At 51.6% G+C, this 27997-nt stretch overlaps 1 protein-coding gene across 3 annotated transcripts; it reads right to left on the bottom strand.

Annotated features, from left to right (window-relative positions):
• Positions 1-95: 95 nt before the first annotated feature.
• Positions 96-27609, bottom strand: tmem131l (transmembrane 131 like). 3 transcript variants are annotated; one of them, XM_072707809.1, is made up of 34 exons: positions 27501-27609; positions 26345-26415; positions 24170-24213; positions 15769-15840; positions 14641-14764; positions 14269-14385; positions 13968-14072; positions 13411-13488; positions 12894-13044; positions 12006-12064; positions 11313-11418; positions 11087-11189; positions 10551-10695; positions 10185-10361; positions 9950-10019; positions 9624-9741; positions 9435-9504; positions 8975-9154; positions 8729-8850; positions 8444-8586; positions 7547-7733; positions 7257-7442; positions 6786-6938; positions 6145-6267; positions 5451-6030; positions 5185-5318; positions 4915-5078; positions 4273-4476; positions 3063-3138; positions 2498-2610; positions 1945-2077; positions 1432-1505; positions 1205-1341; positions 96-560 (listed from the first exon to the last, which is right to left on the bottom strand). In XM_072707809.1, the coding sequence occupies exons 2-34, from the start codon at positions 26402-26404 to the stop codon at positions 273-275; spliced, it is 4596 nt and encodes a 1531-aa protein (XP_072563910.1). In that variant the 5' UTR covers positions 26405-26415; positions 27501-27609; the 3' UTR covers positions 96-272. The 3 variants fall into 3 exon arrangements, with proteins under 3 accessions (XP_072563910.1, XP_072563908.1, XP_023654972.1); XM_072707807.1 differs by lacking the exon at positions 27501-27609 and adding an exon at positions 27098-27321; XM_023799204.2 differs by lacking the exons at positions 6145-6267; positions 27501-27609 and adding an exon at positions 27098-27320.
• Positions 27610-27997: the final 388 nt, after the last annotated feature.

Genomic DNA, 27997 nt, shown 5'->3' with positions numbered 1-27997 from the left:
TGGCACATTAGTCGGACTTGGGGAGAATATTCTAGAAAGTAAATAACGTATAACAGTAGTGCGTGTGGAGGAGGGATAAAAGACGAAATACGCAATTACAAAACCTTTGTTTTTTTTTAATTTTCTAAGTCCAAATCTGCAAAACACCTAGAAAAATATACCACAAACGCTTAACAACATTGAATTTGGGGGGAAAAATAAAAAGGAAAAAAAACGCTTAAATTCACATTGCCCCCCTCCCTCCCCACGTTATCAATAAAAGCATATTCTGTTTAGGTGTCTCCACAGTAACCAGAGTCGTTTGACAGCTGGGAGTTGGAGCTGCGGTTAGAGGACGAGTTCCAAATGTCCAAGTTCATGTGAGGGCCGAAGGGGTTGAAATTGGAGAACGGCTTTGGCCTGCTGGATCCCACGGGCTCCCGGACGAAGGGGGACTCCGGCGAAGGGGGCAGTGAGCGCTCTGGCTGGAAGGTGCTCTGGTACGGCTCGCTTTGAGGGGTCCAAATGGACCCGAACAGACCCGACATGGGGGATAAACTCCTGGTACCGGAGAAAAAAGGCTGCAGAGAAGGACACACACATCACTCAGCTGGTACACATACGGCCCAACATCCCAACACGAACGATGATGATGATGATGATGATAGCGTCCGACATCACCAGCTGCCGACATGGATGTAACACCTGCCTGCTGAATACTCTAACAGTTAGGGTGCACTCATTTTATCCCTACAAGATTTCTAAATTTTGGTTTACTTTACAGAAGAAAAAAAAAAATAAATCACGACATACTGAAATATTGTGTTTTTATTTTGTCACCCAAGGCTTGATGGAATGGTAGTTTCATTTTCCCATGACTGTATATCAGTCAATGTGGTCATTCTTAATGTTAAATCCTTGGGAATACTAAGCTTTTGGGGGGGGGGGGGGCCGGTATTTAAAAATCAACAGAACTTAATCAGTTAGCACTTCTACACAACTGTATCGCTGTAAAGGTGGTGGGGCGACTGAAGTCCCCCCCCGGACAGCCGAAAGCTGTAGGGCACTAAGGACTTTCCAATCAGAGGTTTGAACCAATCAGCAAAGACTGTTCTGAGGCCTCATTCCCAGCATGACCATTTTAATATATGAAATGACAGTCACACAAAGACGAGAGGTTTAGGATGTCAGATCCTGTGGCATTTTTATCTGCGGTGGGACTGACCTTGCTGGCCATGCAATTTGGCGAGATCCAGGTTGCAGGCATGTCCTGGCCGCTGTCTTCAGTCCAACTGGGATGGTCATTGTAGGCCATGCTTTTGCTCTCTGGGCAGGTAAAACTGTTCTGGAGATGTGCATTTCCTGTGGGGGGGGGTCACATATTTAAATAAAGACTTAAGTGGTGTAGAAGAGGCCCCGCCCCCACCAAAAAACGAAAAGGCAAGACCTAACCTGGCATGTAGCTGTTCTGCTCACAGTATGGATACGGGTTGGCACATGGATTGTCAGCGAAGCCCCAAGGGAAACTGGGAAGGGGAAAGAGAGGGGGGGTATGTCCATTGCACAACTTTTACTGGTGAGTCAACTTGACATGAAGATTATTTTGGCCCAGTTCCCAAATGGAGTCGACAAACAAAGTGATCTTGGAAGCAGCCGCCATTAAAATTGGGGTTATACCTGGATGCGACGATGGTGAGATCATTCTCACGTTTCTAAATCTGGCGTAGCTTCAGATGGCTAACAAGCACTAAAAATGCTAACTGACTTTAGCAGGCTCTCGTCCTGACTACAAATAAACCCAGCAATATGAGGCTGGGTGGGTCTGGACCAGAGCAAAACCGAAACACTAGACACGTCATCACTGGGGGGGTGTATCGACTTCATATCCACAGGGATAATGCAGCAGTTCTCGCACTGACAGCACTGCGCAGTGACCGGGTTCCCTTTTGGGAAACGGCTCCTTACCAACTGTATGAGCCAGAGGTTGATGCCTGAGGTACGACTGACAGGGATTCTGTCGTGTTGTACCGGAACTCATTGGTGAGAGGGACAGAGGGTGCCGCCCACTTCTCATCCCTCAGGTAGGGGCAGGCTGTATCTGAGGGGGGCCCAAAAGGAGAGGGGGGGTTGGTTGGTTGCATGGATGAGTGGGTGGAATGACAGACAGATCGATAGAGAGAGACAGACAGACAAACGGAGACAAATAGACAGAAAAACAGACAGAGAGATGCAGATCGACCTACATACAGAAAGATCGATGGAGAGATAAAGCAAGAGAAAGACAGACCAATCGACAGAACGAGAGAGAGAGACAGACAAATAGACAAACATACACAGGAAAATAAGCAGACAGACGACAGATAGATACAGACTGACGTACATACAGACCGAAAAATAAAGTCAGGGAAAGTACAGGTTTGCAGTGGCTGAAAACACACATTTTAACACGATCATTGAAGAGCCTGCAGACACCCGGCTAAAGGCCCCGACATCGGCGACACCTTTGCCAGGTTCCCACCTGCGTTCCTGTCTACTCCGGCTGCTGCCACCGCCGCAAAGCTGGGGCTGAAGCTGGGGGTGGGGGCAGGTTCCGGCGACTGGCAGGGGTCCCTCCTGTGCAGGCTTTGCATGCTGCGTAGGATAAGGGGGCGGAGTCAGGGGCGCCTGACAGAGAGGGGCGGCGAGGTCGTGTCGGTAAGGGGGCGGAGTCAGGGGCGCCTGACAGAGAGGGGCGGCGAGGTCGTGTCGGTAAGGGGGCGGAGTCAGGGGCGCCTGACAGAGAGGGGCGGCGAGGTCGTGTCGGTAAGGGGGCGGAGTCAGGGGCGCCTGACAGAGAGGGGCGGCGAGGTCGTGTCGGTAAGGGGGCGGAGTCAGGGGCGCCTGACAGAGAGGGGCGGCGAGGTCGTGTCGGTAAGGGGGCGGAGTCAGGGGCGCCTGACAGAGAGGGGCGGCGAGGTCGTGTCGGTAAGGGGGCGAAGTCAGGGGCGTCTGACAGAGGCCGTGTCGGTAAGGGGGCGGAGTCAGGGGCGCCTGACAGAGAGGGGCGGCGAGGTCGTGTCGGCTCCAAGCAGAGACTGCATTACCTCGTCGTCTTGTAGCCGGAGTTCAGTGCCTGGTGACAGTCCCGTTCGGGGTAGTACATGTGCTGCATGTTGTCCCCTGTGGGGACAGAAGAGCACCTCTGATTGGCTGGGAAGCTGAGCGTATTGAATCCTGCCTGATGTCTGATGTAGAGCTCTGCTGGTCCCGTCTCCCACAGCATGGTGGGGGGGGGGGGGGAATTTGGGAAAGCATGCCAGCAGCGATTGTGGTCCATATGGGTAACAAGGGGGTGGGGGCGGGGAGGCACGTGGAAGCCGACGCCCACCCAGATTGCCGTCCAATGGGCTTTGAGGGGGCCATGCTGGAGTAAGAGGCTCTCTCATCCAACCCTGACAACAGGGTTTCAAACACTCTTGGCAGATCATTGTGGGGAGTGCCAGGAAGAGGCAGGTGGGTGGGGGCTCAGGCCAGCCAAGCTGCACGGGGGGGCAGTCTGTGCTTCACTGTACGTCACCTTCAGAAATCTATGGCAGGCTATCGGGACAAGCTTACAGTCCTCTCTATCCTCCCCCCCCCCCCCAACACATTAAAAGCACAGGGTTCAAGGACATTACAGGCCACGTAAACACATTCCTATCCCTCATCCAATCGTCCGGCACAGATCTTAAAACTCTGGCTGTCGTTTAGCAGCACAAAACATACTTCATGACTTTGGACACAAGTATCACAAAGCAGTCTGGCTGGTGTTTCCAGATGATTAAGAAAGAATCCATCATCAAACAGATAGTGTGACAAATACTGACAGCCAGACGGACACCTCATGAATCATTTGCGGTATTTTTTTGCCCCCACTAGATGGCGCTCTGGGTTTGCTTTGGGGAATGCTTTAGCCCAGCACTATGCAACATGCAGTCCGCAAGGAACAAGCCCTACTGATCCCTACTGTGAGGCAGGTGTGAACCCTCTGGCCAATAAGAATCAGTAATTATTTAGGTAACTTCCCGGGACAACAGAATTGGGACGTCAGACGTGAATAGTCCCGCTTTAGCCCAGACAGAACCATCTAATGGGGTGTAAAAAAAAAAAAAAAAAAGCTAACGGTTCATTGGACGTTATCCTTTTGTCATCGCCATCCTGCCGACCATCTTAATGGAAACCGCGCCAACGCGATGTAAGGACTCCCCCCTCGTCCGCACTCAAAGGCACCGCCCCGGAAGCCGTTCTTTTTCCACACAAGCACGTTGGACCTACTTTTCCTGGTGGGGGGGGCGGCAGCGTTGCAGTGGTGTTTGCCGATGGTGTCTCGCTCCCCCTCCACGCTACTGGTGCTGCTCCAGCTTCCCCAGCTGCCCCGGCTGGCCCGCACGCTGCCCGAGGAACTGGCCGAGTCGGAACCGGACTCCCACTGGGGGCGTCGCTGTGGGCCCTTCCGCCGCGACCGGGTCATCCGTGCGCCTGTGGGGGGGAGCCACGTGGGCTGGGTCAGGGGCTGAGGGTCACCATCTACATGGTAGGTTACCCGAGATTTGGAGGCCCCCTGGTGGCCACACATAGTCATTACGCTAGGGGGGGGGATCTGTCATTCACACACACACCGAATTATTTGCCTAAACTCCAATGATACTAGTACTGAGTGCACTGACTGATAGGACAGGCACACCACAGTTTAAGATTATTCTACATCTACTGGGTTGGTTTAATTGAATAGGGTTGAAATATGAAAACAATACAAATATGAGCATACATTGGTAAATAAAAAAATAGATTAAGTTATGTTAATTTTAAGCATGGAAAAGAGTGCAACACTGCCCCCTAGTGTGGTATCATCAGTTTAGCACACAGCAAGGAGGATAGGAGCCCCTGGGCGGGTGGGTCACCCTGGGCGGGGCTCACCATTCTGGAGCTGTTTGACCAGGCTTTCCGAGCCGGGTCCCGACTTGAGCGTGTCCAGTTTCCCGTTGGCACAGTGGTTCCGGGCCCGGCCAGCGGTCCGGTTGTCCCTCCACTCCAGGTCCCTGCTCTTCTCTGACAGCACGACCACGATGGGCTCAGGGATGCTGTGGGGGCCGGGGGGGGGAGGGGGAGATGGGATGCAGCGCATTTAATGGTGAACGACCACAAACGCGCCGACGAGGCTGCAGCCGTTGCCCGCGACCCCCTTACCCGGCCACGGCGTCACTGGGCTTTCGGCGATTCTTGCCCGCGTTCTTCTTCCCCTTGCAGCTGCCGTTGGCCATGGCAACCAGCTCCGCCTTCTCAGGCTGCGGCACCTCGAGCATGTGGGACTCCTCTCTCGGCTGTCAGTCCCCACGACAAGAACGACAATAAAAGAACAGTAATAAAATCAATAAAGACGAACGACATGCCTAAACTATCCCACTTTGAGAGTCACGTTCGGGTTCTTGCGAGAACCGCCACGGGACACTGACCTCCACCTCCACCACGTCTCTCCTCCTGGGCTCCTTCCTCTCTGGAGTGGGCTCGCTCGGAGCAGGGGGCCTCTCAGCTGGACTGCACGCCAGCGGGCCTGGCCGGGGGCTCGGGGGTGCGGTCACGCTCTCTGCGAAGCCGGAATGCGTTTCCATGGGAAACATAACGCGAGTCGGCTCCTTCTCCTCGTTGGCATCGTGATTCCTCGATTCCTCGAGGCAAGCCGGCTTCTCCTCCGCGGCGGGGGGGAGCGCGGCGCCTGCCTCATCGGCACCGTTGCTAAGGCTGCAGCAGGTCTCCGGGTCTTGCTGGAAGCCGCACTCGGGGCCGCGCTCCTCCTCCTCCTCCGTAGAGGGTACCAGTGCCGTGGCAGCGGAGGCCGGGGAGCTGACCTTGTACCTGCCATAGTAGAGCGAGGCCTTGTGTTTCCTCTGAGGCTGTGACAGGGCACCACTGCCCTTCTTGGAGGAGGCCTGGCTCCGGACAGGGGTGTTGGCCACGGCCAGGGAGCCCTTCCCTTTGCCTTTGTCTGACGTGTTGCACGAGTCCACAAAGGTCTTGCAACTGCCTTTTATTTTGCTGAAACCCAAACAAAGAAAAACAAGGCTTAATTGCTTTTTCTTATTTATGCGTTACTACTTCCGTTTATTTTATGAATTTCCTTTATGTATTTATGGTCCTTTCTTAGATTACTTGTATTTATTTCTAGGGAAGCTGGGGTCCTGCTGGAGGAGGTGTTGGTGTGGCCAGCAGGGGGAGCCCATCCTGTGGTCAGTGTGGATCCCAATGCCCCAGTGCAGTGACGGGGACACTGTGCTGTGAAAATGGTGCCGTCCTTAGGATGGGACGTAAAACTGAGGTCCTGATTCTCTGAGGCCATAAAAAATCCCTGGGCGTCTTTCGAAAGAGTGGGGGTGGTACCCAGATATTCTGGCTAAAATTGCCCACTGTGGCCCTATCAGATCTGGCCTCCCACTCAGCCCCATATCTAACTGGCGAATTCTCTCCCGCCCCTTCACCACTTTAGCTCCTATGTGGTGAGTGTACCGGCACAGAACCCAGGTGGGGGCTACACAGAGGTGCTGGGGGTTGAAGTGGCTCCCCATTCATTCTGTAAAGCACTTTGGGTGTCTTGAAAAGCACTATGTAAGTGTAACATTCACTAATTCTAATCAAACTTTTCCTTTGCTGTTTTTCTTCAGTACTACTGGTGGTAATATTCCCCCCCCCCCACAGGTATCAATAAAATTCCAACCTATCTGATGACCAACCAGCGGCTGAACTAACTGGCCATGAAAATCATAGGAAACCTCAGAATCTGAAGCAGGCCTTACTTTGCTGTGGGGGGGCTCACTGCGTTCACCACGCCATTTTCTCGGGACAGAACCGAGTTGTGGTGATTGCTCCGGGGACCAGGGGACGAGAACTCGTTGAGGATGTACTGGGCTCGGTGGAACGCCATCAGACAGACGCCCCCTAGTGAAAGGCTGAAACCAACAGATGAATGAGTTAAAAAAAAAAAAAAAAAAAAACGCATTTGCATGCAAAACAAGGCAAATTCAATGAGATTAAAAAGAACATTTTTCACACATATATATAATTCTTTGACTTTAAAAGAAGCAAATTGCCCTTAGCCAGTACTCCCCCTGCTGGCAAGAAGACAGAACAGAAAATTCCACATACATCCATACAAGCTCTATTTAGTACTACAGTTCAACTCTGATTGTACTTTGCCTGGGATTCACTGTAACACCCCCTGCTTCCCTGGCATCCTTCACGGAGCAATGAGAGAAGGTGACACTGACCATGTAAAGATGATGGTGACCAGCCAGAAAGTCTCCTCCCAGCTGGGTCCGGGCACCACCTGTGCACACAGGGGCAGCATGTGGTGGGGCAGAGTCACGTTGAGCGTGAAGGGGAAGGTGGAACCACGAGCCGTCACCAAGGTCATGTCCCGGATCACCCAGGAGGATGTGAAGTCGGGAGTGAAGCTGCAGTGGAGGGAGGGGGTGAGTCAGAATAAGGCCTGGGAGGGCAAGACTATGCCGTACAGCACACTTCCTGCAGGAGGGCAGCCGGGCAGGAGGGCACGTACACAATGTTGATTTCTGAAGAGGAGTTGTAGTCCAGCTGGAAAGAGCGGCACTGCAGGATCTCGAACCCGAAACCCTGGCATTTATAGCCGTTGATGTTCATTGACTCGACGGTCAGGGGCAGCTCCCCTGCATTCTCTACCTTGAAGCTCTTCCGGATGGCGAACAGAGGCTTATTGCTCCTCAGCCCTGGGGGGAGGGTTGGGGCACACAATGACAGAGTGAGCTCTCTGAGAATCTGCTCAGTATTTTATGCTGCATCTACTCAGTATTCAGAGCATTCAGCCAGCATTTCACACTGTGTCCAGCCAGTATTCACCTGCTATTCCACACTTCATCCAGTAAGTATACACTTGCTATTCCACACTGCATCCACCCCACTATTCACCCGGCATTCCACACTGCATCCACCCCACTATTCACCCGGCATTCCACACTGCATCCACCCCACTATTCACCCGGCATCCCACACTGCATCCAGCCAGCGTACACCCGGCATCTCACACTGCATCCAGCCAGCATACACCCGGCATCTCACACTGCATCCAGCCAGCGTACACCCGGCATCCCACACTGCATCCAGCCAGTGTACACCCGGCATCCCACACTGCATCCACCCCACTATTCACCCGGCATCCCACACTGCATCCAGCCAGCGTACACCCGGCATCTCACACTGCATCCAGCCAGCGTACACCCGGCATCCCACACTGCATCCAGCCAGTGTACACCTGACATTCTGCACTGCATTCAGCCGATATTCCACACTGCATCCAGTCAGTATTTAAAATGGCACCTACATGCCTAGTGCTGACAGCGAAATGAAAGCCTCCAGCAAGCCTGGTAAACAAGCTGGAAAAATCTGCCCCTGCCACAGGGGCCCCAGCAGCACCCCTCACCATCTCTGCACTCCATCAGCGTGGACTGGGGCACGTTGAAGCGCAGCGAGGCTCCGGGGCCGGGCAGTTTGCCCCCGATGCGCAGCAGCTCCCTGGCGCCTTGACCCCTTACCATCACCACGTCGAACACAGTCAGGTTGTTTCTGTCGTGCAGAGAAACAGCCACCCATCACCCAATGTTGGCACAACGATATGCAAACAAATTGTAAACACATTAATTATTGGAACCCGAATCCAAATGATCCAACATGGAACCGTTGCGTGGGTGGGGGTCAGAGCAGGTACCTGATGAGGATGAGCGAGGTCACAGACTTGTGCTCGGCGGGGGTGAAAGACACGCCCACCTCCCTGCTCTCCAGGGGCTGGAGGAGGAGTCGCAGAGCCCCGTCTGCTGTCCGCCACTCCTCCTGCAGTAGGAGGGGTTGGAGAGGAGGCGCAAGCGTCAACACAAGCGCCTCACGGTGATGATGCCGTCTTGGGACAATGGAGGGCGGAGCAGTAAGGGAGGGGGGGGCAGAGGAGAGACCTCACCTGACCACTCCCCTTCAGTAAGGTGAACTCCGTGGCTGTGACGTTGACTGACAGCGGGCTGATGTTGAACCACTTGGTCAGCAGGTCCAGGGCCCCCAGTGGAGCCGAGTATGAGGCCAAGGGCCTCAGCTCCACGGACACAGGGTGGGATGAGGGGTTCTTCAGGGTGAAGAACTTTACCTGGGTCACATCATCATCATCATCATCATCATCATCATCATCATCATCATCATCATCGCCTAGTCTGTCACATAACACTTTCACATACCAATTTAACATGCCTCAAACAGCTACAGTCACTTTTTACAATGAGTCACTTTCCCAAAGCCATGAATTTACAAACTACTGAACAAATTAACTCAGAGACAGCGACTGAACGAAGCCTTCAAGGCTGATTTGCCGCTCAAACAGCGAATTAGATTTCGGGTCACAAATCCACATCCGGATGGTTACCGCCTACCTTGCTCTCATTCACTGGACTGGCGCCAAAGTCTAGAGGGGAACTGGTTTCCACTGGGAGTCGCGGCCAGCTTCAGATACAGAAACGAAACAAAAAGAGTCAGTCAGCCAGGTCTGTGCCACTCTGCCTATCCCTCTGCCCCCCCCCTCCCGAGTGCACCCCCCCCCAGCCGCTCCACGCGTCTCTCACCTGCACGTGAGCCTCTTCTTGTGGCTCCGCCAGCGGGCGCAGAGCTCCGAGGCCAGGATGCTGTCTGTCTGCCAGGAGGAGGCGGAGTCCAGGAAGGAGCGCTGCCATTGGGCACGACCTGCGGGAGGGAGGGATTAGCCATGTAAGACAGCCACTGGCCAATCAGCTAGCACTTCTCATTAATATTAATGAGTTTCCCCAAACCACTCCGTAAGATGAAAATTCACACTTCAATGCAGGTCACATGACCCATATCCTCGATTCACACAGCAGCCTCCGTACTGGGTTTACAGGCATCAGTGGGGCGTCACTCTAACAGGTCTCACCGGATTCGGACAGCCGGAGCCGGCAGGGTCTCCCGCATTCCCCGCTGGCCTCAAAGACGACGTCCCCCTGCTGGAGAGAAAAAGACGCCACGGTTACCGCGAGCACAGTCGTTACCACGGATACCACGGCTGCAGGGTTACGTCTCAGAAGGGGCAGATTTAGACAGCGGAGGGGGGGGAGGAATCAAACAGGGACAGCAAGTCACGCAGACACGGCAAAGTAGCGGGGGGTCACCTTGGTAAGGGAGGAGTGGAAGTGAAAGTGCAGGGGAAGTTCCAGCGAGACGCCCAGACTGGTGTCTAGTGTCACAGCGGTGACCACACTGACAGGCAGCGTCCGGCCAGCCAGCTGAAGCGAAAGCAGCCTCCAGCAGCCTGGCTGGACGGTGAGCGGCCCGCTGAAGTTCACCACCTGAAGGGCAGCGGAAAACAGACTACGTCAGGTCACAGTCACCCCTTCTAGGCTGACCTAGACAGTCTGACTGAGACCAATTAAATCAAATGTCCAAAATACACATCCATCGCAGGGCACGCACACCATTTACACAAACACTCAGTTATGGGCGAACTGCATTTAAGATTGAGGAGCAGCAGATCCCACCTCCAAGAGGCCATCCATCTCCGGCGTCATCGTCACGTTCCGCACTTCGAAGCTGAAGTCGAGGGGGCTGGTCAGCCAGATGTCGGCGTGGTCTTCGCCCGTCTGGCTGATGTGGAACTGGACAGGAGACCCATCCCTCAGGTCCCTATGAATGGAAAAACAAACCATAAAAATCAGTCAGTCACTCCATCAGGAGGTAAGGAGCTGAAACTAAAGGGATTTGCATATACTAATATGAACATCTGTAACTCTACACTGCCCCACAAAGGCAAAACAGTGCAACTACGCTGACACTGAACCCAAGAAAAATGGCTTCAGAGTTTCCTTGACTGTCCACCCGTAGGAGAAGTAGGCAGGTAAACGATAGGGTACGTATTCAAAATAACCAAGATATTTTTTCATGAGATAAAACAGAGCCCAAGAGACCCGATTTTGGTCATAACTCAGTTTGTATAAAATATTCAGTTACGGGGTTTCACCTGTGTAGGGCAGTATAACACACATCTGTGATACAAAGAGGAAATGCTTCTGCGCACCTGCTGTGGATCCCAAAGGCTGGATGGGACTTCACTGTGTGGTTTCGCAAGAGCTGCAAACTGATTTGCCTGAAACACTTTTTCCCGTGTGCAGGAAAGGGCCCTGAATGGAGGAAGCAGACAGGCAGGCAGGCGATTAGGGCCTGGGGAAGCAGGGGGGGCGAGGGCCGGGCCTGGGCCCGAGCGGGACGGCGTGAGCGGGACGGACGGCGTGAGCGGCGCTCACCTTTGCAGACTAACGAAGCCACCTGGGTGAAGTTGGTGCTGGAGGCCCGCAGCAGGACCTGCTTGAACTCAGCAGTGCTGTCGACTTTGGAGAAGAGCTGGATCTCCTGGAGACAGCAGGAGTGAAGGTGTCATGGTGACGGGGAGGTCAATACACACACCCACCCAAATACACACACCCACCCACCCAAATATACACACACACACACACCCAAATACACACAAACACCCACCCAAATATATACACACACGCAAACACACACCCACACACCCACACCCAAATATACACACATGCGCACATGCACAGACACCCAAATACACTCAAGCACCCAAACCCACACATGCACACACACGCACCCAAATATCCACCCACACCAGTTTGCAATTATATCTTTGTGGGGACTCTCCATTCATTTCTATGGGGAAAACTGTAATCCCAACATGATGACCTTAACCACTACCCAACCCTAACCTTAACCATAAGTAACCAAACAAAATATTTATACTTTTTTGATTGCATTCACAGATCATTGTGGGGACCTGAAAAATAGTCCCCACAATGTCAAAATAACAGGTTATCATCACGTTGTGGGGGGATATTTGGTCCCCACAATGTAATATAAACCTAATCCACCAATACCCACACACACACACCCAAATACACACACACCCACAAACACCCGGTGCTCCTTACCTTCACAAATAATTTTTTGACTCCAGAATTTAACATGTATATATTTATCTTTGGCACTCCTGTACAGAGGAAAGAAAAGCATACGAATGACAATAGTAACGAAAAAAATTACAACAACCACAACAACAACAAGCTGGGTGAGGTCATGGATTCCAATCCCAGGAAGCCTGCATATACCATATAACCCCTCCCTCTACCCTAAGTCTCTTTGGAAAAATGTAAACAAAAAAAATGCACCCTCCCAAATTTAGCTGCAGTGCTACACTCATAGGTGGCCCTGTCTCAATACTAAGTGTACTCACTTCACACATGAATGAAGCAAAAGGAACTGCATTTAAGCTGCTTCCTCCTTTGAAGCCTTTGGAGGAGGGGGGGCGTCCATGCCCACCGCAGGGAAAGTCAGGTGGGAAGGCCCTTAGTCGATGGCCCAGTGAGGGAATCTTTCCCATTGTTCTATGCCCCCCCGCTCGGCTAATCTCCACTAACTACCCTGGCTGCTGGCAGACACCAAAAAGGTGGGGGGGAGGGGGGGCGATTCGCCACCCCCCGGTAACCATTGCCTGCCAATCCTCAGGGTCCCACGGGCGGCCATCAGAGCCGGCATCCCTCACACCTCTATGGCACGACTCGGGAGATAAGCGACACACTAATAAATGCCATGAGAAGACACGACACCCCACCCCCCCCCACACACACACACACACACAGATTTCTGCGTGTGCAGGACCGCTACCCTATCGTCAGTCAGTCCTAAAACCCCAGGAACGGTTATGAATCATAACTTCACAAAAACATCTGTATGTAACAGTCCTGGCTTTCCAGCTCATTCTCAACGTCTGACGCGCCGTGATCTAATTTTAGCCTTTTCCGATTCCGCGGCTGGCTTACGCAGAGAGTTCGCTGCCGGCGGCACGACGAAAAGGACCAGGATGTTCTCGATGACGTAAGGCTTCAGCTTCTCCAGGTCTGTGTGTTTCTCTCCTCTCTCTGACAGGCTGATCTGAGCCACCAGCTTCTGCTCCGCTTGGAAGCAAGACCCCTGGGAAATCACAGGAAGGCAGTCCCGTCAAGCGTAGGAAAATGGACCAGGGGGCAGGGGGGCAGGGGGCCGGAGCCACGGAGCTCCACATCCTGTCCCCCATGCTAAGCCCTCCCGACAAGCCACTTTTCCGATTTGCATGTTTAGAACAGGCAGCTGACCAGCTCCCTGTGCGCAAACATGCAGCAAAGGATTATGGGTGATTCGCATCAGGGACAAACATTCATGCGGCGGTCGGACCCATGAAAAGGCCGTCAAGCATGAGAAATGAAACTGACGCTGCTCCAAGGAGCAGAATGACATCCGCGTACGGGCAGAGGACTCCGAAAACCTGCTTTGTTTTTGGGTCACCGCTCCCTGGGTTACCTGGGGATGGCCGACGTAGTTCTTAGGCAGTGTCGACTCCATCAGCAGCCCCAGGATCGTGACATTTGATGCATCGCCCTGCAAAGAGAACCAGGAGGCGGCGTTGAAATCCATACACAGTGAACGCTAACGCACACTAGCGTTTAAGATGACCGGCTAACAATATTGCGAGGCTGGGTCAGCACCAGAACATTCTGTCGGCGGCCACGTCGTTCTCTGAGTACTCTGAGTTCAAAACAGGGGGAAACACAGCGGTGACGCAATAACAACAAATCCAGCATCTAAATATAAACTAATTTCCTACGTCTAGATCTGCTCCACGATAAACTGAATTTAAAAAAAAGGTCATTGTAAAACGTCACATGCTTCCGGTCGAGCCGCCAGGCAGGCCCGGGCCCCCAGCATGCACTGCAGCACGAGGGGAGCCTCTCATGATGCCGCCCATGATTTCCCCCGCAGGGTGAGAGGCGGGGGGCCCAGCTGCCGCTGGCTGTCACGCCACGGACCCGGACTCGGAGGCCGGCGGCGGAAAAGACGTAGCGGGCGTGACGGGTTACCTGAGTTTGTGTCAGTTTAATGCTCTGTATGTGCGGGAAAACTAGCGTTCCGTCCCTGTTCTGGGCAACGTTTGAGGAGCCGTGATGAACTCCAACCCCAGACACCTGGAAGACCAACCAGACGGTCAGTACCACCCAATCCATGAATCGAAACGTCTTAACCCTCCACGGCCTGTAAGGGGCAGGACTGGCTATGACAAGAAAGCAGCCTATAGATTATACATCCCTAGTGATGTCATTTCCTGTTTAAAGGTGCCACCCACACTGACTCCCCCGCCCAGCAAAGGTGATGCTGACTCACCTGGTAAGAGAGGACACCATGCAGAGTGGTGTTTATAAATAAGGTACTTTCTACACTGCCCTCCTCCGTTGGGAAGAAGATTAACTTAAAGGAAGCCTTTCCCCGTGGCGGAATCACCTGGAAGGCAGGAAACAGATAAAGTGTCACTGGGCAGCCCCACTGGGACTAAACCTCATCCCCTTCTGGCATCGAGCCCACAATTCAAACAAAGCTGAGAACCAGAAATCAGCACGTGCGTCAATGTAAATATGTGCACACGCACGGTCAGACCTGCACGTGCGCACACCTACACTGGGGAGTGTGGAAAAGTACAACAGTCAGCGGCATTGTCTTGGTTCTCAGACCACAGAAAAGCCCCCCCCAGCAACTCACCCTTCTGTGGAACGAGGGCGTGTGAAAATGCCTGCTGGGCGTGAACATGGACAGCACTGTCACAGGCAGCTCCTGGCTCGGGTTGTGAACGTGCACAGTCTCTGCTCGGGGCAACCCCAGCGGCCTGGGGGAATGAGTAGGGGGGGGGGGGTGATTCGATTCAGAGGAGGAGTTTGACAGACTTTTGTTCTGGGGTGCAAAAAGGCCGCTGGAGACCAAGATGATTCACGAACTCATCCGAGGCATTAAAAACAGAGGGAACCAGCAGAGGATTTGCAATAAAATTAGTCACCATGCAATAGATCGTGGGAGCGATTAGGAAATCAATGGCACGCAGTACGGAAAAAAATAAAATTAAAAATCAATACCAGAAGAGAAAAATAAAAGCGAGAAACCGACTCCCTGCGAGGGCACATCAACGCCTGATCGCTTTCGGTTGTTTTTTCTGCCTTATCAAAACAAATTCGAAAGTCCAGCTGGAGGGGGGGGGGGTGAAAACATCAGCCAGCGAAGCTGACGAAACCACCCCAGGGGCTACCGTGGCAACCAACGGCAAAGCCTTGGAAATCAAAGACGCCGCAGGAACAGGACGGGCACTAACGTGCGCCTGCGTGCGATGGGGAGACGCTCGTATGAGCCCTAGTTTATACAGCACCGTTTTCCAGAGAGTGTCTCACGCTCCCGCGTGTCTCTGCAGCAACTTGAAAGGCCCTCTCCATATTTGGTCATCCCGCGGGGGGTGGGGGCCTGCCGCTCTGAGACACAGACCACGGCAGTTGATCCCAAGCTGAGCGTCAGGCCCGAACTCAGGCCCGAACTCAGGCCCAACCGGCCTGGGGGAACTCGGAGCCACTATCACCCCCTGGCAGAGGATCGGTTTAGGCTTGGTACAAGGCCGGTCCGCACCCATCTTCTACTCTAGTAGATTTCTTGATATTTTTTTTAATTTTTTTTTTTTTACATGGAATTACACATTTCTCATTCCGTCTAATGTCCTGTTTACATCATCATCAAAAAACAAACAAACTATATTTTGCAGTTCTTTCATTTGAAAGTACAAATACCTTACACGAATAAGACAAACCAGATGGAGAGGGGTTCTAAGCAGGGAAGGGCGGGGGTACTCACTGTGCCCCGTAGGCCAGAGCTGGTGGCTGGAATGACAGGGGGCTCATGCTCTCCCGCGTGTCAAACAAGGAGCTGCAGGGAAAGGGGGGGAGGGGGGTTACAGATCAGGGGAGGTGCAGTTGGAACCTTGAGGAAAATGGACATCATAATTCATACTTAAGACTCCAGGACAAAATGCAAGTAGGTGCAGCCACAGATACAGTCTAGCCACAGCTCAGCAGGTCAGGGGTCTGTGCTCATGTCCGGGATGTCGCAAGTTCAAACAACCAAGCAGAGCAATCACATCACCGCTAGGTGCCTGAACAAGGCCCTTAAGCTCAATTGCTCCAGGGACCGGCTCACCCTGCTCTGACACCCACTTGCATGACGCTTTGGACAAAAGCATCTACTAAAAAAAGACCCATTATCTGTGTAGGGCAAGCTGACCAATCAGAGCACACTGGGCTCATCGGGGGTGGGGCTTAAAGCTCTGACAGAGCATATCAAACACAGGGTGAATAGAGATGCAGTTTTTCGAACACTGAAGCATGTAAATCTATTCTAGTAGACACCAAAGTGAAAAGGAGCATGACTGGTCCCCTTTAAGTACTGCAGATGCTGGCTTCTGAATTACATTTTGAACAACACAGCATCACGACATCAAGTTAGAATTTGCCAAACCTCACACCCACTAATGACACTAATAACAACCTCCTCAAAGACGAGGGAGAACATCAGTACATCGGGAATGAGGCTCCATCGATGTTCTTTCACAATCCTGGGGCTTCCGGCACAACACCAGCACACCGAGCAACGGCTGCGGACACTCGAGTCATCTAGCAGTCCGCAGGGGTCCCAGATCCCTCTGTCATCTACAACTGTGCACCTACTGCTTAATTATGTCTAACGGTACAGACATGGGTGGTTAGCCCTGCCCCTCTCAGGCTCGCAAAACAGCGAAGGTCCTGAGCGACACAGGAAACCACACTGAAAATGAAACCCTTTCAGAGATGCTGCAATAATCAGTCTCCGGCGTAACTCTGGGGTAAGATGGACAAGTCACACGCATCAGGGAGGCCTTCAAAGCCCAACTCAAGGAGAAAGTTTGTATGAAACGGTCCCTGGTTGGGTCGCCGTCCGGACCGGCGTCTTTCACAGGACACTGTAGTTACTCCCTGGCTCGACACGGACGTGGGGGGAGGACAGAGGCCAGGATTGGGTGGGTGGGGGGCATACAGATCTAGAGATCCGTGAGAAGGAAAGACTACAGCCCTACAATACAGCATAGCCCATGAAGTTGTACAGTCTGGATTATCCGTGGACAGGCTGTCTAGACAAGGAGAGGAACAATTATCCATGATACTAATGGCCTGCTTAGAATAAATTATTATTCCTTTTGTTGTTGTTTAAATCAGGCCCATTGCGTAACCAGGCTCATAAATAAGTTCAAGCATCCTAAACTTGAGGAGATATCCAACACGGTGCCTAAACAGACACTCGCTTTCATAACCAATGCTAACCTCCTCCGAAAACAACCCCCCCCCCAGGCCGGGCCTGAGCTGCGAGGCTCAACCGCGGGCAGCTGACGCAACTCGCTGAGTGATGGAACTGGCCCCCGCCACAGCTGCCGGCAGGCCGAGCTACGCTGCCGCGGGGGCACGCGAGGCCTGGACGAGCGCCAAATATGTGGACGCGTCAATCATACAAAACACATGTCATCTGTAACTTGTCAGTCGGGGCGCCGCCCTGCTGGTCAATCTCACACACTGCATCCAGCAGCCACCTCCACAGGCCGCTATAAAGAGTAGTAAAAAAAATAAATAAATGAAAACCAGTAGAAGAAAAGCTGCCTCCACTCGCTCCCTGTGTCTTTCTAAGATTTACACCTCGAGCTGACGGACAGAGAAAGGGTCCAGGCAGGTGGTTATGGACTGAGACCCCAATAGCTGGCAGACAGCCAGATATGAAGGAGCACAGCCCTGGATACGTCAGTCTCAGGCGCTGGTTTGGATTCTTAACGAGCCTCTGCTTCGTCCGGCGCCCACTGTCGCCCCCAGGGCCCGTAGGAATGAGGAATCTGCCGAAAATTCAGCCGCCTGGCACCCTGGAGCGTGCAAAGCCTCCAGCGGAGCAGCGGGTTTGGCCCCCGCCGCCACGACATAATCTGGGTTCCCTGAGCGTCCAGCAGGGGCATTTAGAGAAGCGGGGCCCTAGGGGCAACTGGCCCCAGGAGAAAGCTGATTGGCCCCCAGAGAGCCCCCTCCCCTGTCGCTCATCGATTCAAAATATATTATTGGCTAATATGATTGGCCCCTCCGTATGAATTATTGGCCCTCTTATGCACCCTCCCACCTAAAAAAAAAATAAAATCCCAAAAATGGCATACAGAAAGACGCCTGGATGAGAAAATTCAGACCGACTGCTCGGCTAAACAGGAAATGCATGGAATCAACTGACAAGATGGATGACATCAGCAAGCATGAGCCCGGCCCTGGGGCGGAGCTCGAACCCCAGGCTTCGCCCTACGCTGTAAACCAGGAGGCCAAGACGGGACACCCCTCAAGAGAGCAGCCCCAAGCGCACGCAGACTGCTTCCTCTGCGAGTCCCAAAATAGCAGCGGGGTCGATTTCATTCGTATGTAGGTGAGTTGTGTCACACTGAAGACGGCTGTAGCCCACCCCACCAACCTATACATCACAGATGGAGACCCCCCCCCCGACTAGCAAACCAGCCTGAACCAGTTCAGCTCCCACAACATAACTGCTGAAGCACAGCACAATCCGCAGACTGCGTTTTCTGATTTTAAATACGCGGAACAGGGGTCCGCAGTTTCCGGCGCACCTTAAAGAAAGAGTATACGACGTTCCACAACAAGCGCTCTGCCATAACTTGTTTTATGAGTCGGTGCCTCATAACTGGAGGGGAAATTCTTGTAAAGTGAAGTCCATGGGGGCAAATAACGCAATCGTACCAACCATAACGCTATAAACTAACAGATTAAAAAAAATCTCGCAGTAAACAAGGCAGCGCAATAGAGGTTGAGAGAGACATCTGGATCTATCTAGTATTTCTTTCACCCAGACAAAATCCTGGCTTCCCTTCTGTAATACAGTTTTCATGTTCCACTCTGCCAGAATCCCGCCTCAGTGACAAAGAGTTAAAGGATATCTCCCTGCCTTATCACACAAAAATTAAAATCTTGCGGAGAGGCTGCATGTCTCAGCCGCTCTTTCCTGAGTAACGCGACACAAGGGCCTGTGGCCGGTTTGAAGTCAGCAACAGACAGCCAGTGATCTGGATCTCAGATCTGCACCAACGCCCTTATCTAACTGCCCTTATTTTAGGCCATGTCCTCACTCCTCAGGAGCTCTTTGCGATAAGACAGGAGCGGGAAGGCGGGTCAGGAGACTACAAGGAAAAGGCGTCGTTTCGGGAAGACTTCTGCTACACATTCACTTCTCCAAAAGTTAACACACACTACTGGACAAAGTTACATCCATTTTCAGTCACTGTTTATGCATTTATTGCCCCAACAATCGTATTCGGCAATAAGGAACAGTATCAGACAAGCAAGCTAGCAGCGAAATTCAGGACACAACAAACCAGTGCGTTATTTATAGCATCGGTGTACGAGTGAGTAGACGGAAATTTGGACAGGGGGGGCTGATGCAAAGAAATGTCCCCCAGGGAAAGGTCTGTGCCAGCAAAAGGGGTGGGTGGGGAGGGGGGGCGGGCAGTGATGAAGCAGATGCAAAGCGAGGTATTTCATGCTTGTTAGCCTCTTCTGAACAGAACATGTACTGGAGACAAATGAGCCCAATCCTCCATCCCCATCTATGAATGGGGGGGGGGTTGACATACAGTAGCAGAGACAACACATTGTATTCCAAGTCCTCTAAAAAAAATATTTCCCAAGTTGCAAGGTAGGGCTAATTTTTACAGTGAGATTGTCAACATCACATTAAACCTGAGTGGAGGACAGAGTAAAACCCAGAAACAGAAAGATAACTGGACCGGCGCCCCCAGCTGCTTCGGACTCAACATGATTCCACTTCGAATAAGAACTTACTCCACACTGGGAAACCAGATGTCGGGAAACATAGGAAGGGACAACAGATGCAACCAGGAGACGAGGCATGAGTCAGTCAACTAGTGACGCGAGATGGAAGAACCGGCGTTAGCATGTTAGCACGCTTAGCACAGTGTGACAGCCGTCAGCGCAGAACAAGCCGGAATGTAGCAGGAGGGGAGACGATAGGCTGAAGCAACCGAGAACTGCTCGCATATCCCACAATGCATTGCAGAGGCTGTGCTATTCGCAGTACTCTGAGTGAGAGCACTGGCTGGCTGAGTGAGCCTGGTGAGCTTGGAGTGAGACGTGGGCGTAACACAGCGGGAGGCGTGAAAATTAGCACGCTGAGCCTTTCCCTGGCAGCGCCGCACGCCGCGTTCGGGGGACAGGCAGCCGTCACACAGAGACGCCGGGATTATGCCCATCTGGTCACTCAGAACCACAGACTTCTGAGAACAACTGGGCAGGGTTCATTTACTTATTATCATCATCATCATCACCGTCATTATAAACACGACACAAAAACACAGAGCCAATCGGTGTCCTTCGGCAAACGGCTAAATAAGTAAAATGTTATATAGATATTTATATCACACACTCAATTAAATGTTTCGGATTGAAGTGTTTTACCCCTGGAAGATAAAAAAAAAAAAACCCTTCATTGGGTTTTAAAATAATTTTCTTTGCTCCAACAGTATGGCACTCTAGGGGGCGCTGTATGGCACTGGTTACGTTTGATTTCAGGTCGGGGGGGTGGGGGGGAAACAGACCATATGGACACGCTATGGTCTGCTCCTCTGAGATGGCTGATACGAGGAATATAAGAGAAAAGGGGAAGTTACATCTCATTTGTGAAGAGCAACCACAGTGACAGTGCTGGCTTTATTTACCCGTACCACAAGGACGAGGAGGAGAAAAGAATAAATTAAAAAAGTTAAAAATGGAGAGAAAAAAAATAATTCACATTCGGTCTTCTGCCTCTGGGAGTTTATCCACACTCTGCTTACAGTGCAGAACACACTGCAAGGCCTCAGTGTGGGGGAAAAACATGCAGAAGGTTTATTCATATTAATATTACAAATTTATGAAGTATTTTCATTTATCCAAAATACGCATTTTTACTTCAGCTCCAGAAGTTTCATTGGGAAGGTCCGACATCCGTCACAATCTCTAGGACACAAGGTAGGCATTCGTAGTATTTTTTCCCTTCGCAGGTTCACAGCGAGAGGCCCCACACGGCACTTCCTCTTTGTGACATCACTTCCTCACGCTTCAGCACTAATCTCACGCACGCACACGTTTCCCTGTGCAGGAAAAGGCTCATTTGGGCCTGAAAATCAGCATGCTTTTATCCTGCGTGCCTGGAAGCATAAACACAGTGACAATTCAGAACTCTCAAATACAAACATGCGCGCACACACACACACACACACTTCCCCAATTGCATCCTGTGGGTCACTTTAATGCACGCCGAGCTGTCATTTCTCAATTAAGAAAGTGACACAACGAAAATCACACGCTCCGCTCATAGTACAGGGACACGGCGTCAACAAACACGAGTCCTTATTACGACATAAAAATATCTCACCATTTCCAGGTGTGACCACAGGGGGCGAGCGCTCTTACACCATACCTCTGAAAGCCCGAGACCTCCCACTGCAGTGGGGGGGGCGGGTCATCTGTTCATTAGTTATTATATAACAAAAGCAGACTGAACATGTAGCTCTCACCCTGAATCAAGCTCTTAAAGTGGCCGAGATCCACTATGATGGCATCGCGGTCCAATGCGGTGATTGTGCTGGTGCACTGGGGTCAAAGGTTAAGGGCCTGTTTAACCTGGACCCATGAATAGAAATATGGGCAAATGGGTTTACAGAGAGCATTATTCCAACTGAAGGACCCGAAGAAGCCCTGACCTCAGATCAGTGCTTCCGCAAACACAACGGGAGTCTAATCACGGGTATGAGGCAACAGGCCGCAACATTGCCCTCGCCGAACACCCCCCAAGGAGATTTACTGTTGCTTGAGAGGGGGGGGGTTTACCCAGGGTCAGGAAACTGCGACGTGCGTGGGGCCAGTCCATCACCACCACCCCCCCCCCCCCCGGCCCTTTAAGAGCTAGTATGACACGGGCTGCTCAAGCTCAGCTGTGGTCGGGGAGTTTGATTCCCATTTCCCTCTCGTTCCTGCCAGCTCAACCCCCCCCCACCCACCCCTCGTCCTTCTTAAAGACTTTCATCCGCACTCCCAAGTCACCGCCTGAATTAGGATTCCCCCCTCCAACTCATCAAGTCCAGGAGCCTCCCAAATGAATTGACACACTAATTATAGATATTTATGGTTACCCTGCAATGTCTTTTATTTAATGTTCAGTCTCATTTTACTTATTTCCCCTGTATTGTCGTCTTGGAGTTACGTAACGAAGCATTTAACTACAAATTGTATCAAGTATAACTGCGCATGTGACAAATAAGACTTTGACTGCCCAAATTCATATTGTACTACTGTACGAATTTGCAATTGGCTTCAAGAAACACCCGTCATAATGGACTTTAAGGGACCTGGCAAAACAGTCCCTTATATCCAGAGTTGCTGTTTGCCCAGAACACAACTACAGGACACCATTTACTCACATTTACCACACCCCAGCAGACACACTTGTGGTATAGAGTATTATATTGTACATAACAGACGATATTCCGTTATAAGCGAGTCCACTACAGCGGGATCTTACTGTACTAGATACACTATTAAATGTACACAGACAAGCAGTATTATTGACGTTCAAGAGACACATGCTGCACGTACAAACGACAAGCATTTTCGCTGATGCGACACAGCCGGTTCTGGTTGCGGTTCCGGAAGACAGCGCTCCGACAAACGGCAGCCCCGCGCCACCCCGCTGACCCAACTGCACTCCAGTGGTTTCATCTGTTTGCCGAAGGAGGTGAGGAATCCACACACGCGAGCGCCCAGTTTATTTTTAATAGTCTGACACAACCCCCGAAAAATGCACAGTGCCCACCCCCCCCCACCACCGCAGTCTCCGCAGCCCCCTAACCCCCCCCCCCCCCAAGCTGCACGATTTGGACATGCAGTCCCCCATTCCTGGGAGCAAACATTAATGCGTTACTCGGTTGTGAGGCAGGGAGGGAACCAATCGCCAAGGAGTCCCGATTGAGCCGGCACATTCCGCCGTTATTAAGGCCTGCTGCACCGCGCTGCACCGCAGGAAGAACATAGATCTGAGGTAGGCCTTACAATCACACAGAAGTGTGAATTATTAAGTCAGAATTCAAAACAAGCCTTTCAGACATCTTAGAGTGGCATTTAAATACCCTTTGAGAGGCTAGACATTAAAAACATTCAGGAAAGTGAGAGGCTTCTCTGAACGGAAGGGCGCTGGTTTGAGCCCCGGCCTTAACAAAACAGTTACATGTCCCTGGACCCTTCAGCAAGGCCCTTCATCCCCAGGTCCAGGGGTGCCACTGTACTGTGACCCCCCCACAAGCTATGGAAAGTAAGATGGGGTAGGCGAGGAGACAAATTCCAATGTATCTGCAGTCAGACTTTCATAAATAAATCCCTTACTTGCACAAGACGAAAACTAAACGAGTGTGAGCAAGTGTGGCTGGCGGTTTGGGTGAGCGCTCAGCGAGCAGACCCTAAACAAGCAAAACAGTCAGGGGAGGTCCGGGGGCCCGGAATGTTCCGAAGCTGCCTGACTGCCTGAAGTGGTTCGTCACCAGAAAGCCCTGGAGGCCAGGAGGGTGGTGGCAGCAGGTCAAGGAGCCGATAACCCCACCCCCCCCTACCCCCCAAGAGGCTGGAGACAAGCGGGTCAAGCCTCTGGCAGCTCTGGGATGAGGAAAGTCTAGTCGGGTTGCCTGCCTGGTGTGCACTCCGAATAATAATCTCGCCAGTCAGCGGCCAGAAGTGTGAAAGGAACTCCATGGTACATTTGAGGCAATTTCCAGAACAGTAAATGACACGGATTTTAGTAAGACACAGTCCAAACGCAGGAAAAGTAACAATCACACTATCAATACGAGAAAGGGTATCCAGGACCCCAAGCTCTCTTATCATACTTTAAATGAAGAGATGTCATACTTCTACCTCCTCATCCTTGTGGACATCAGCGCCCCCCACCCCCGACAAACTAGCGTTCAAAATCAACATGCAACCTCTTCTCTGCCCCCTTTGCAGTACGGTTACCAGCCCCCACGCTTAATGGGACGATACTCCATCAGGATTACTGACAGCCCCCCCCATCTGCAGAATCGGGCCAGACGGTCAAGGCTAACCACCTCTCTGCCCGCTATTCGTCGTGTGCCTAAGGCGGGTCTTACCTTCCCTCCTGCGGAAGACCTTCTGTGCTCTGGTCTTCCTCTCCCTAAAAAAGAAACCAGCAAAAAAACAAAACAAAAAAAAAAAAACACAAAGCAGAGTCGTTACTTTCCAGTCAACACAGACACCAACAAAGAGACACAGACAGTCCCGGCTGTACCGCAAATCAACCCTGGGTCACAGGTCACTCAGGATGATAACACTGACTCGTCAGCGTTAGACAGGAAGTCACGGAGGCCTACAAGCCTACGCCGCCCATCTAAAGCTGAACCTCTCAGAGGAGAATCTCCACGTCGTAATTTGGATCCTGGTCAGGCATCATGAAGGACAGAGGAAAGAGGGAATCCAGTGTGAAACACTCAACAGTTGAGGTGTGTAGGCCTGTACAGGCATGCAGTGGTCGTCATGGTGAGGACAACGTATCGATTTCTGTCACTCTCGACCGCCGTATACCACGGGCCCCAGTGTTCTGCGCCGCGGCAAACTGGAAACGCACCACGCCAGATAGATTTAAAAAGGCGAACACACCTAACAGCTTAAGGCTCGCAGATGACGGAGCCAGCCGCTCGCTTGGCTGGGGGCCACGTGACAAGACGCCGCTCGCAAACCTCGCACCCTCGTGAGTGTGCGACGCACCATGCGGCGTTCTCACAAAATGCACCGTGCGAGCCACCCCCTGAAACCCACGTGAACGGCTGCCGCAGACGCAAACATGCAACACACTTAACACCCCGTGTTCAGAAAAGCCTGAGCATAAGTCCGATTAAAAATTCATTTAAGGACAAAAAATTAAGAAGATGAGCATTTCATTCTGCAACATTCTCGCTGCAATTCTGGGAACATTTCAAGCATGGAGCGACCATAAGCAAACACCGACGGTGAAGTTATATCGCAGCGAGCAGTCGCAACGGTCTGGGTGCACTCGCATACGCAGTAGCAGCTGCTTTTTGTTGAAGTCCTACTTAAATGCTAATAAATCAAGACTTTTGACGACCGTACACATACGACATGTAGAGGTAGGTAACAGGTAACTCAGAGAGCAGTGTCGTCTCCAGCCAAGTTAGCAAGATTCAACTTAACAAAAACAAGCCAAGGGTCACAATCAGTAATGATACTCAACGCAGCTAAATAAGGCCATTAAACTTTTACAGGGAATTTAAAAGACAGTGTGTGGTAATGGTTCAGCATTGTTGGCAGAGTTTGAGGTGTGTAATCTTCCTCAGAGAACAGTGCTACCTGAATTACATAACAACAAGAGCACACAAGAACTCTTCAGACAGACCAGCCTTTGCCATAAATAGTAAAGACTTCAGCCAATGGTAGCGAATGTTAACACTCATGACAGACTAAGAAAACAGGACAACTATGCACTTGTCAGTCAGGTACAGACAGATATGGGTGGGGCAAGGAAGTTAAACATAGTTCGCTCTCTCACATGCAAGTAAAACCACAAATCATTTTTACACTAATCATGCACCCTCTCCAGAAGACAGGCCTGTCAATAAAAACAAAGTAAAAAATACTATTTAAATGCCTTTTTTCATAGCAATGCTGGAAATAATAAATCAATTATGCTACAAAGAAATGTGCACAAAAAACAATTGCGATGTGAGGGGAATGTTCTGCAACACAAAGGCTTCGCTGCGACTGATAGTGAATAGATGAGCGCATATAAAGGCCAGCAAGGTATAAACAAGCGAAATGTCACCCTGTAGCACAGTAATACAATACAGTGCACTCATAAAAAGGGAAAGCACAATTACATGGCGCAGGTTAAAGACAGGGGGTACGAGTGTGAGGGACAGCGGGCACATGGCGCTTTCTGTCACGCTGCCTGGCTCCGCTTCCCGCCGCTGGATGGTCAGAGTACCGGTAGCGGCATCTTTCCAGGCCAGACCTTGGAGCGATCAGACGGTGGAACTTAAAACCGTATGGTGATCAGTCATGTTTCACGATGCACTAACTGAACATGCAGCCCCCCCCCCCCCCCCCCCCACTTGCAACCACATCCCAGCCCCCCTCCCTCTCTCTCTCTGCATGCTGCGGGCGGGATGCTCGGGTGTGTTTTGTGCGCGAGAAAGTTTCAGGTGTACCGCCCGCACGTGCCAAAAGAGAAATGCATCAGGTTCCTGCCTGACATCCCCACACACCCCCACCCATGATCGGGATGATCGTACCTGTGATGGGAGCAGGAGCTCTGCTTCTTCAGCCTCCCAGACCTCGACCACGCTGGCCATTTGAGCTAATGCTGGAAAAGCGCAATAAAAAGAGAGACGGGGCGAGAAGTGAGCAAAGTGCAGGAATAAAGACTCCCCTACATGTTTAGCGTCACTGATCGGTTGCTAGAAGCCTTATTTAAAAAAACGCAAACAAAACTGCATGGCAGCCCTGACTGCTTGGGCTGCTCGTATGAAGCGGAGGTGACAAAGCCGTGCTTTTGCACTGGGCGACACGCCGAGACCATCGCCGAGGGGCCGCTCGAATGACCGGCTCAATTTTGCAAAAAATAAAAAATAATAATAATAATAATAATAATAAAAAATCCACGGGTTCTCCGTTAACGACCATACGTCTAAAGCCTGTTAAAACGCGGCGCCAGGGACGATCCACACAAATATGCAATGCAATAGAGCCGACACAGGAAACCACGATTGTCTGAGACAAAAAAAAAAACATCCCCGAAAAAGGATGTAGGAACTTTGCACTCGAAAATAACTTTGAAATAGATATACTTTAGTAGCATCGGATAATAGCTAATTACACATATGCAGGCGCGGAGGCCATCGCCAGCGTATTGCGGCATTGCCCTCATCGCGGAGCCGCCGCTCGCTCCCAGCACCAGTCGCGGATAAGTCTTCTCCATGCCCCGCTTTTGTAACACGTTTCCACGGCGGACGCGTCGCAGATCGGTCGAATAAATAGGCGCAGACCTTGTAGTTGTGCCTCTCCCTGCCGGATGCAGGGCAAAAGTAGCTGCAAGAGCCCGAAGAGGACATTTATCCACGTTTTGCCGTGGCAGCGGCCGCCGTGTCGGAGGTCCCTGGGCCCCGCCATGCTGCTCCGCCGCGCTGCGCTCGCCTCGGCTCGGCTCGGCTGCGATCGCCTCTGCCCGTGTCGCTGTGCTTTCTCTTTCTCTCTTTCGCTCTCTCTCCCTCCCACCCCTCTCACACCCTGTTTCTGGGCGCTGCGAGTGGCGCCTGCCGGAGCCAAGCAGTCCGATCCCTTACACCCCCGGTCCAGCCGCTCGGACCCGGGTCTCGGATGAACAGGAGCCGCTTTTTGCGAGGTTTATTTCTCTTTCAGTCTAGGCGTGCAGCGCCATGCTCCGATTACCTAGCCTGAAGGTCGTAGCAACACGCTCCTTTCCCCCATTGTTCTTTCTCTTTGTTTCGAGGATCCCAACTAAACATGCATCCTATCATGTATTTTGCACGTGGTCACATTCAACTTAATACCGTCAGTCGTCGCGGTAAATAATAAAATTAGATGAAGTGCCGATTGATTAAAAACCGATGTTAAAGATGAGAGGACGTTAAATAAATGTTTGCAGTGTCAGATTTTACACTCATTAGGAGTTGCGAAAAGATAATATTTTAATTTCTTTGTAGTTGTATAAGGTTTTTATTAATTCAGAGTATGTATAGGTTAGTTGAACTGCAGGTTTTACATAAGCAGTTGTGTTATTCAACTATTTTTAAAATCAAGTACAGTTATTAAAAAAACAGCACAGACAGTACTGAGCGGCATTGCTTATATGAAATTTGTCAGAATTTGTTATGACACCGGTAACAAGTGTCACAGGATGGCAGATCTGCTGCTGCTGTAGTTCA

Source organism: Paramormyrops kingsleyae, chromosome 25 (assembly GCF_048594095.1).
Source record: "Paramormyrops kingsleyae isolate MSU_618 chromosome 25, PKINGS_0.4, whole genome shotgun sequence".
NCBI classification, from domain to species: domain Eukaryota; kingdom Metazoa; phylum Chordata; class Actinopteri; order Osteoglossiformes; family Mormyridae; genus Paramormyrops; species Paramormyrops kingsleyae.
This window is presented reverse-complemented; position numbering and strand designations above follow the sequence as displayed.

Coding starts and splice junctions, on each gene's coding strand:
- tmem131l (XM_072707807.1), bottom strand. CDS start 27,221: ATGGCGGGGCCCAGGGACCTCCGACACGGCGGCCGCTGCCACGGCAAA. Junction 9,155..9,434: donor GTCCAGTGAATGAGAGCAAG/GTAGGCGGTAAC, acceptor GATGTGACCCAG/GTAAAGTTCTTCACCCTGAA. Junction 1,342..1,431: donor GCAGAACAGCTACATGCCAG/GTTAGGTCTTGC, acceptor CCCCCCCCACAG/GAAATGCACATCTCCAGAAC.